The sequence below is a fragment of the Protopterus annectens genome, chromosome 5.part0 (genome assembly GCF_019279795.1).
Source record: "Protopterus annectens isolate FY-2018-M chromosome 5.part0, PAN1.0, whole genome shotgun sequence".
Taxonomy (NCBI): Eukaryota; Metazoa; Chordata; order Ceratodontiformes; family Protopteridae; genus Protopterus; species Protopterus annectens.
The window spans coordinates 368458431-368470173 of NC_056735.1; the positions used below are offsets into that span (position 1 = coordinate 368458431).

General features: G+C 39.8%; 1 protein-coding gene across 2 annotated transcripts in view; it reads right to left on the reverse strand.

The window, feature by feature from the left end:
• Positions 1-7435, reverse strand: part of DDX3X (DEAD-box helicase 3 X-linked) — a 1864809-nt gene extending 1857374 nt beyond the window's left edge. For both annotated transcript variants that reach the window (XM_044072327.1, XM_044072326.1), the window contains exon 1: positions 7243-7435. In XM_044072327.1, the coding sequence (XP_043928262.1) occupies positions 7243-7287 (45 nt within the window). In that variant the 5' untranslated portion in view covers positions 7288-7435. The remainder of the gene's footprint in view (positions 1-7242) is intronic.
• Between the last annotated feature and the right edge of the window lie 4308 nt (positions 7436-11743).

Below are 11743 nucleotides of genomic sequence, written 5' to 3' on the forward strand. Positions count from 1 at the left end.
GCTCACCAAACTTAGATAACATTAAGCTTTGAAGCAGTTTGTATCGGAATTACTTTACCCGAGACATTTCCCTGTTATTGAAGGTAGCGTTTCCAGTTGTAGTCTGCTCATTACAATGCAGGCAGGAACGGGCACTTACTTGCTATCCCCTAATCTAAATACCGCTTAGCTACAGGTGTATAGAACTGCCGCACATACTCACTCTGCTTGTCCTGCGTGCTTTACTCGGAATCATTTCTCTGCTACATTTATCAGAGTCTACCCCAGATCAGCCACAAGCAATACATTAATGCAGTAATCTCTCTTATTTTCTACTTTAGTTTACTTATTTCTCCCCTTTTCAATTGTTGTGACTCATCCCCCCCCACCTGGGACACTGTAACTTGAGACACTAAACTGGTAGCTCTCTATCAGTGTGTACACGACAAAGCTTACCAGATTTAGATTAATCAAGTCTCAAAGCGGTTACTGTAATTAGAAAAACCTTATCTAACACATAATGTTGTCTACCCTGTATAATGTATGCCAGACTCTATCCTAATACAAAGAAATGGACTAGTTAAATGTCGTATACCTATAGTGAAATTAGACACTTGTTTCTATTCTTTAACACCATACACTCCTGCCTCATAATAAGTGTCGTAATTGCTCTTATCTTGACATGCTCAGATAAGAACTAATGTGCCCTTCCAGATTAAACTATTGCATGCTATGGTATTTAAGTAAGAGGATAAGATTCAAGTGAAATTTGTTTGATTACTTCTGCCTATACTTGTCATACTGTGTTTATTGAGACTGTAAGTGCTTCCTCACGCAGGGCTTATGTCTTATAACATTGGCAAACTTCTTTAGTGCAAAGTTCACTTTTACTGAATGTCTGAACACTGCCTACTCTGTATCTACATGCAGTCTTTGATTTGTTATGCATCACCAGTACTGATCAATTATAAAACACTGGTTCTAAACCAAGTATATTGTACTATGGTACTGAAGCTTCTACTGTTCTTACTTTAACCAAATGTAATCTTCCTTTCTCCTCCCCCTAATCTTCCTATAGTCTACACTTCTTCAAAACTCACACTCTCACTACATATCACCCCCTAGGGCTACCCCTCTCTGCCTAAACTATACTACCCTATTGTTGTATTTCCCCTCTAAATTGCTGTTTTTCTGTCTGCATAGCATTAATTCTACCTTTCTCTCCTTTTACAGCTTGCTATCAATACGTACAGGTTACCCCAGACATATTACCTGACCTACATTGTACCAAGGTTTCCTACCAATAAGGACCATCTCTGGGATGGTGTGGTGTATCGGGAAACTGTCATACCTCCCCACAAGAACCAAATACTAAAAGAGTGTATGTACCTTACTGCATAACCATTTGTGCCACTGGCTGATGTTATTGTGTAACCCAGCGGACGCTAGCCAGCAGCCCAGCACTGACCCAATCCTCTCTTGGCTCCACAGACTCCTCCCTTCCTTCCCTCCCAGTGCTGCCCCTGACATTCTGTAATTACCCATTTGGCCAGCAGATGACAGCACCCATCCATTAACTACCTTTCACTTCAATCTTATAAGCTCTAACCTTTACAAATAAAAGGGTAAAACTTAGACAAGAAAATAGAATCTCTCCACCTAGCGAATTCGGTATTTCCTCCACCTTTGACTCACCACCCTGTCCCTAACCCTAGTGTCTACTTACCCTGTGTCTTTCTCCTATCCTTACAGATTGTTTTCCATAGCCTCGTCCTTGGTCCTCATCTCCTGGCTCTTTACATCTACATTTATACCCCACTAACCACACCCACTCCAATTAGCCTCTTTCTTCCCCACCCCTTACTTCCCGTCTCCACCCCCAACCACCCTTCAATCACCTAGCCTAACCACTCCCACTCATACTACACTTCACTCACACCAACTCACCTCAACTTCAACACTAAAACCACAGCAATGCTAACAAAACCTCTCACCTATTACCCATCTACTACTAAGCTTATCCTAACCTACATCACCAAATCCTTCTACAATATGCTAACAAAACCTCTCACCTATTACCCATCTACTACTAAGCTTATCCTAACCTACATCACCAAATCCTTCTACAATACTCACTCCCCCACTATCACATAACCAGCTCAATCCCTAAACACAAACACTCCTCCACCCCATAAGCCCTCACCTATACTTCTGCAACCCCTCCCTACTCTTTCCCTCCAAACTACTTTCCACCTACAAACATATCAATCCAAGTCTGACTTGCACTACTCTTACTAAACTTATAACCCTTAAACCATACACAAAACTCTCTAATTACCTTTCTTTTCATCTTCACCAACTCATCACCACCCTACTTTCTGGTGACATACACCCCAACCCTGGTCCCTCTTCCATCAACTCCTCAACAACCCCCTCCAACACACCTTCATCTACAAAAACCCTCACCTTCTCAGCATTAAATGCTCAAAGTATATGTAACAAAATCCCAAACCTCCATGCCTGGATTCTCCATAACAATCCTGACATACTGTCAATATCCGAAACATGGCCAAGACCCTCCATAACAGATTCAGAAACAACTCCCCCCAACTACAATATTAAGAAAGACAGAACCCACAAAAAATGAGGTGGTGTAGCTCTATTCTACTCCTCTTCCTTTTCAGTTACTTCTTATTCTAAACCAATTCCCCAATTTGCCAATGTCGAACTGCTTCTAGCCCTGCTCCACCTAAACAAGCATAAAACAATATGCTTAGCCTCCCTCCTGGTGATAACATACCTATTCTTGAGGACATTCTTTCTTGGCTCTCCACCAGCATTACTAATGAAACTGTTATCCTAGGGGACGTTAACATCAACTGGTTTTCTGTCCAATGCCCAATAAATCCCCTAAATATAAACCTCTACAACTTTCACAAGTTAATCGATTCAATAACCAGACCATCTAAGGACCATTCCTGTGGAAACACCCTAGACTGGATTCTGGTATCACACCCACACCTTATCTCAAGTAGTGGTACACTCCCTGACTCTCTTAGTGTCCACTTTCCTACTTTTGTTCACCGTCACTCTCCCTCTCTACAGCTGCCACATACCACTATCTCTGTACGCTCCTTAAAAAACTTTAATCCCAACACCTTCTCTGACTTAAATATAACTGGAGTCCCCAAAATACACTACCCCTAGAAAAAGTTGTCACCTATTTTAACACATCATTTCTAAACCTTCTAGAAACCTTAGCACCCCTAAGAACAAAAAGAATCAAGAGCAAAACCATCCCATGGTTATCAAAAGATACCTTAGCTGCCATGCGCCTTCGTGATAAAAGCCTTGAAAAACTACCACAAATACAAAACCCCGGCCACCCTAAACTAATACAAAATACTCTGCAACAGAATTAAGAAACTTATAACTTCGGACCGCAAATCCTGCTATATCACCCTCCAAAATAATCACAAGACTAACCCAAAAAAATTCTGGAATATCTCCTCCCTCTTCAACCCTGGCAAAAAGGAAAACCCACAACCTGATCACAATACTTCTGAGAACGACCTAGACTTCCCATTTAATATCTTCTTCATTGATTCCATATCTAAATTATCATCATTCACTAATAACTCCACTCACCCAGCTACAATTACAACTACCCCTTCCTCCCCAGGCCCCTCCACTTCCCACCTCCCTCAAACCCATACCTGTATCTACTATAAAAAAATCCCTTCTTAAATTAAAACCTTTTCCTTCTTAAATTAAAACCTTTTTCTAATGCCCCTGATAATATCCCTTCCTTCTTCCTAAAGACAGCTGCTGAAGCCATTGCCTTCCCCATTTGTATACTTATAAACCGGTCAATCCAAGAAGATTATGTACCCCAAATTTGGAAAAAAGCCTACATTCCCCTCCCTAAAGGAGGAAACAATAACATCTCCAACTTTAGACCTATTGCCATCTTATCTCCCATCTCTAAACTACTTGAAAAATGTATCCGCATACAACTATTACCATACCTCACCAACAGCCACCTACTAACCCCAACACAACATGGATTCGGACCCGGTCACAGCACTTCTACTGCTCTACTCTCCTTCCTCGAAACTGTAAATAAAGTTAGAGACTAACTATATTGTCTCCATTCTCCTCATAGACCTTTCTAAGGCCTTCGATACCATCTCCTATTCCCTCCTTCTAACCTACATCTTTCACTCTCTTGTATCAACTGGTTTTCCAATTACCTTTCCAACAGGCAACAATCTGTAAAATGTAAGAAATCTACCTCCTCTTTCATCAACACTGACACTGGTGTATCCCAAGGCTCCATATTAGGTCTCTTACTGTTCAACATCTTCATTAATGGCTTCCACCACAATATCCCAAATGCTAAAATAGTCCAATACGCAGACGATTCAACTATTATCTGTGCTGCAAACTCCATTCCCTCCCTTATAAAACTAACTCAAGATGCCTTCTCAACCACTGAAAAATGGATGCATGATAACCAATCTAGCTCTCAATGCAAAAACCAAACTCATGCTATTCACCCCATCCAAAAGCATAACTATTGACATAAATTATTTCCTCATAACCAGTCAAAATAACACATCCCCAGAAATTGTTTGCAAAGCCAAACTGTTAGGAGCTCTCGTTGATAATCAGCTTACATTTGATTCCCATATACAAACAAACATAAAAAAAAAATCAGAAACTCGATATGTTCTACCGCCATATCTGCTTCCTGTCCCCAGCCACTAGATTCCTCCTATCTACCACATACCTCCATCCCTTCTATCCTTTACGGTGCCCCACTCTTAACCAACATAAAATCATCTATTAAAACAAAACTACAACAAAATCGCTAAATTCACCACTGGGCACAGATCCTCATCCCATCAATGTACTGCGCTCCACAAACTAAACTGGCCAGAGCTCCCTAACTACCTTACCTATACCCAACTAACTCATGCTCATAAGCTAATTTTCAAGCCTTCACTCTGCCCCTCACTCTCCTCAACCGTCACCATGCACCAACCTAGCAGACCCCTATGAACAAGCAGTCGGAACCTAGTTGAACTCCACAAACCAGCCCGTCCAGCAGGCAAACTCTTACTCTCCTTTTCCCTTGCCCATTTCTGGAACTCCCTCCCACCTCAAATCCGTAGTATCAGCAGCCTTCCCACCTTTAAATCTCTCCTCCACTCACATTTATCATCTCTCTGGGAATGCTCATGTTCCCATCCTGCATAACATCACCAGCTACTTCTCACCCCTTAGTCTACAACTCTTCCCTCCTATGGGAACATACATATTGTAATTAACCTCTTATGCAAATATTTTCTGTGCACACCTACTAACTACAGTCTTACTTAACACTTCTTTTCTTTTTGCGAGTAAACAGAGACTAAAAATTGTAAACTGATCTGTATTGTTGCATATGCTCTTCTGTATTTTTCCTGTTGCATTAACATTTTCTTGTGCTTATAAGTACTACTCTGACACTTCAACAAACTGTTATTTTATTGTATTATTGTATTTTACTTTTATTCTTACTTGTATATTTAATATTGTATCTATGGAGCTTTTCTCCCCAGGACTCCATTGAAAATGGAGTCATTCGGCCCAATGGACCATCCTGGCAAACTTCAAATAATGACACACTCAATACATTAAAGCGTCACTTTCCACTAACAACAACATCATTTTCCACAGAAAGCATGAATAAAACACCCGTAATACAGTAGCACCAGTTTATATTTTGGTGACAAACAGATATGCAGAACATCCAGAACAGTATACATTAAGTGGCAACCTCATACATTCAAGTCTTTGAAAAGCATGTTATTGAGCCAAAAACATAAAAAAATAAACTAAAATATTCAAAATACTATTAAAACAGTCAACGATCTCGAACGCAGGAGAAAATAAATCTCCAGTCTGGAGCAACAAGAATCACATCTATCAACTTGTATACTGTTATCTTTTTAGGGTGCAGACAGAAAATAAATTCCTTGGTCCACGTTTTCTAGTTCCTCCAAGCCACTTCGTTACAGTGTTTATTACGCCGGCAAGGAATTCGTAACAACAAAACACCAAATTCTTTGTAAACGTCATCAGCACAGCCCACTTTTTCTCACCCTCACGTAGCTCAAACCAACAAAAACATTTACAAATAGACTGCGATTTTACAAGTGACAGTTTTCTTGCTCAAAGCACCTCTGACAACTCTACGGGCTTTCAAACGTTGCCGGAAGTATTTCAGTAAAATAAAGTGAAATAATACATTCATAACTTACGCTATCATTTTATTTAAAACGATACAAAAAGCGACCCTTTCCAAATGATGCACTCTGCATTAACATCGCTTACAAATGAATTTTGAACTGCACATAATTTTTGAAGGTATTTTTGACTAATTTAAAACAATTCTGACATAATAAACACAAACGAACCTTCTTCAAAGACATCAGTTGACAACTAATCCAATCGAATACAATTAATCGGTTTTGTATTCGCCCAAAATGACAACATCACTAAAAAGCACATACTACGCAGACATAACGTGGACGCCGGCAAAGTTTATTTCTCTTCTAATTTTTAGACAGTTACGTAATAATGGGATGCCCGTTTTACTGTAATCAACGTCACTCAAACTTTCTGCAGAGAAAAAATACAAACGATCGCGAAAATTGTAGAACTAGAGTTAGACAGCTACAATCTCCCCCTACAATCAAGTTTAAAGATGTAACTGACGGTTTCACAACCGGCCAGGAGTACAAGGAACCACGCTGTCAATGCAAAGAAACGCAGACAAAGGCCGCCATTGACCGGCAGTACGTCTTGAGACGAACAAGTCTTTTCAGGACAACTTCCCAAATTCCAATAGTCCGTTTCAGCGCGTAGCCAGTCAAAATAAACAGTCCACTGTTAGTCGGGGTTCTAAGCAACAAAACCAAATTTAATACAATTCAGAAATATTAAGCAAGAACTTTAATAAACCTCCTTACGTCCTTTCTCAGAACACGTAATGATCGCCATTGTCGGCTGAAGTGCAAGCCAAGCAATAGGGTAGCCGAGATCAAGTCTACAAAACTGAAAACCACGGCGCCGCTGTATCTCTACTCTCAATGACATACCAACAAAAGTCTCTTTATTCCGCAAGACCCCCACCCCATAAAAAGTCATCCGTCACCCATTTTCAGCATATCTTACAGTCCTACATTATAATGTTGATCATAAATGTGGACTCACCTGCTGATCTAGACTAAGTGCATTTTCGGCGGCCACATGACTCATAACTAGAAGATAATAAGGTTATTTTTTTGCCTTCAGAAATGTATTTGTCAATACAACAGTGCACCTTCTTGTGTATCTGTGCTTAAACTGATCCCTTTGCTGTTAGCTTATTATTCACTAGCAGCTAACCAAGAACAAGAAAAAACTCTCGCGAGACTTTATAATGTAACCTCACTAAGGAAACAAGAAATAATATCGCGAGAGCAGCCCCCTTTCTCGTTACTATTGCGTTCTGACTGGTTATAAACTTTCGCGATGTTTTAATAAGGAAAAACAGTGAATGAACGTGTATGCGAAGGTATTAAACGCTTTATCGCGATGTGTTATTCTTGTTGCTGGGTAAAGCTTCTGAGTAGCTAAAGCATGAATTAGGCTTTTGTTTTCTTAGTAGAGATACCACCCTATTGTCTTTGTTGGACTACAGTGTTGGTATGTTAAAGTTCCACCTTTTAAAGTGATGCCCGTAGTTTCTGAAATGTGCTTATATAATTGACGTTCAAATACACTTTTCACAGAGGCACGCACGTTTTACATTGTTAACAGTGCGGTTTGTTCATGTTTGAGATTTAATAGAATCCAGGTAAAGGTCATTTAATATGCAGACTATCGGCCTTTTAGATGGTTATGCTGAAAGGTTTTAGGAAATGTGTGAAAAGTGAGAGGTCTCATACTCTGTTCAGTAACTTGCCTCGCAACTCATTACATTGAATAGTAGACAAAACAGTCTACACACCTAACCAATAAACACATCGTCAGCAATGATGGGGATCGTATTTTGTGCTTGTGAGGTAAACATCTTCACAATTATGCTAACCCCAACTAGGAGTAGTATAAGAAGAAGCGGAGTTTGCCAGAAATGTCCATTGACCTAAATGTATTAGGGAGAATGTTCAAATTCTTAGCTATAGAATTTAAGTATAAGGCATTTCTGGCAAGCTTTTGAACTTTGCTAATAGCCATGATCCTTTTTATCAGTGTTTCACAGAGGAATGTTGGGGTGATAGTTATGGAGGGTAATGCTGAGAGCTGGGCAAATTAAAGGTTTATATTTTATGTTGGGGATTCCAAGAAACTGAGTATATGGGGATGGTGTAGTTTAAGCTAATATAGTAGTTTTTGTGCGGAAAAATGATGGGTTTAATGGTATTTGTTAACTGCACATTTTCTGTTTATTTACAGCATTGTTCTAGTTTCAGCATTATTGAAGCTTGTACATTTGTGAAGATTTGTGTACCATATGGAAGATTGCTAGAACTTTTTTTTTTTTTTTTGTGATAGTAGTAAGGAATGTTTTTATCAGTGTAACATTCCTAGCATTTGATGCTTTTTAATACTTATGTATTTCACATTTTAAGTTGTCATGTGTGGACACATCTAATAACTTAATATGTGAGACTACTTCTACTTCTCTTTTACTCAGGAAGGTGATTTTGAACCTGTAGTAGGAGTGACTTTTGTTATTTTTTTTTAGGATTCAGTAAAGGTTGGGTATTACTGACTTTATAATCATCATTGCTGTATCCAGGATTGTTTGTAAGCTTCTGAGCCCCCCCCCCCCCCAGACCTTTCTATGTTGGAGGGAAGCCTTCCAGGTTATCAGTTGGATTGGTAAGCACTATGTAGCCTATCTACCACAAGAGGAGTGGTTTCTGCCCCAGAAATTGTAGTTTATTGTCAGTTTGGGCAGTTTTTCCATTCATTTCAACTTTCTAGTTTAAAAGCTTGCACTTGCATTTGCACTTGTTTCCTGCCTTTCCTGTAACTAGTCTAGTCCAGATACAGATGTGTTGTATCCGGGACTGTTTGTAAGCTTCTGAGCCCCCCCAGACCTTTCTGTGTTAGAGGGAAGCCTTCTAGCTTATCAGTGGGAGTGGTAAGCACTGGGTAGCCTATGTACCACAAGAGGAGTGGTTTCTGGCCCAGAAATTGTAGTTTATTGGCCGTTTGGTCAGTTTTTTCATCTCTTTCAACTTTCTGGTTTAAAAGTCAACATTTGCGCTTGTTTCCCACCTTTCCTGAACTAGTCAAGTCCAGATACAGATTTGCTGTATCCAAGACTGTTTGTAAGCTGAGCCCCCAACACTTTCTGTGTCGGAGGGAAGCCTTCTAGCTTATTAGTGGGAGTGGGAAGCACTAGGTAGCCTGTCTAGCCTATAGATTTGCTGGATCCAGGACTGTTTGTAAGCTTCTGAGCAGCACCAAAAAGTCTGCTCGTCAATTTTTCCCTTAGATCTGCTAGTTCTCTCCTCTCCTGTACTTTTGCTAACTTATTAGTCTAGCACTTTACCAGACTTCTTGTAGCAATTATTGTAGCACACAAAAGTGCTACCAGCACTAAACATTCTACAAGGGAACAGCTCCAGTACTTATTAATGCCCACCCCTCCAGGCATGTCTAAAGGTCAGTTCCCTGTGCTTTCTCCTATTAACCTGGTGAACTTGGGCATTCTGCGGCAATGTAGCTACTGCCTTATGTACACTGACAGCCCTCTCTTCTTACCTCCCAACACTCAGACTTTTGTGAGATGCACTTGTATATCTAAACTAGAAGCCATGCACTCTCCAACCAAGACCAGAATAGCTGGTCAAGAGGAGATGGTCAACACTTGCACCACACCGCATAGAACACATAGCCCTCCAGAGCACAGACCAGCTTTGCCTTCACATAAAAACACAAACCACACACCCACCTCCGCTGAGGCTGTCAATAAAAATCTAACCACACAGCAGAGACTTCCAAGGCAGAAACGCACTCGACCACCATAACACATCACTAATCACGAGACACATAACTGTCGTAAACAGTGTGCCACTCAACCAAAGCCCCTAAGGCAAAACAGCATGCCCAACACACTAGTCATAAGTGACTCGACAGTGAGGCACACTGATGGCCCACTCACTAGGTTGAATAAGGAGAAAGTAACAGTCAGCTACCTGTCAGGTGAAAGGATCCGCCACATAACGCACGCACTTGGGTCCCTCAACAACAGGTACAAATATGACTCTCTCATTGTACGTGTGGGTGTGAATGACCTGAGACGTACCTCCTTGGACTACATGAAAAGAGACATAGAGGAGCTCTTGGATTATGTAGCCCAGGTGGGCATGACCCTAGCCCTGAGCAGCCTACTGCCATCACCCAGAATGAGACCACAGTACAAGCAGAAAATGATTGATTTCAACAGTTGGCTAAGTTCTGGTGTCATTCTAAGGGGATCCAGTATCTGTCTGCTTGGGATGACATGATTTACAGACCTCGATGCTTTGCCGGAGATGGCCTGCATCTGTCACTCCTGGGCTTCCAGATACTGGCCAAGGCTCTTGCCACCCCTATAGTGCCTTTTTTTAGGTGGTGTTCCAAAGGCCAGATTACCACTGTAACAGCTACAAACAAATGCAATCTGAGGGTCATGCTGCTCAACGCTATAAGTCTGAATCTCAAAATGTACTCACTCAAAGTACTCCTTAAAATGGAGAACATTGACGTCTGTGCTATAACAGAGACCTTTAACTTGTAACCATTAATAATTGACCTGCCATTTAATGAGGATTTGATGAATAAAAGTCCTCACCTCCACAATAAGTTGAACGTTGAAGGAATTTAAAAAGATATAGAAATGATAAGAAAAAGTAATGTTCTTTATAAAAAAAATTTAGTTCTATCATGTACAAATGAAAGCTCTCACCCTCTGTCTCTCCCCACCATTTGTATATAAAGTAATGCATTAGTAATCCATATCTTACCTATAAAATATCTCAATAAATACAAGTATTTATGTCTGAGAAGATGTATATCTGTAAGAGATAATAGTGTGTTAAATCATAGCTGTAAAGCAGCTCTATATATACATAGATTTGTAAGCAAGTACTAAGTTAACTTTTCGTCTATGCTGTTTTAAGCCTAACCTGTTTCTGTTAAAAGTAAGATTCAAGCTCTATATCTGTGAGGTATAGACCTTCGTCAGTATGCCATGCCCAATTCATATGCCAATGTATATTTATGAAATGTAATATAGTTCTTTATCCTGCCATTAAAACATCTATAAAGTGTGTTGCTGTATCTGTCTGTGGTAATTGTGACTTTTGGAGAACTCCGTACCTCTAAAAATCAGCATATGTGGAGATAATGATTTCTGCATGAAAAAAAAGCAAGTCCACACACTAGCCTTAAATAACTATATATGTCAATATTTCTATTTGTAGAATGGGCTAATGTGTTACAATTTGTACTCCAGATTTTACAAAAGATCAGTGCTTGAATTGAAATAGGCTTTTATACTTCATATAACATTAATAATATATACATATTTTTATGTAAAAGGTAACAACAATCTATCTTAATGCATCATAACGTGAGAGTGAAAGACCATTGTGATTCATGCCTTATTTTCATATACCATAAATTGCATACTTTTAATGTTTTCTATGTTCTGTGTAAAAGATTGCTTATAAATTTC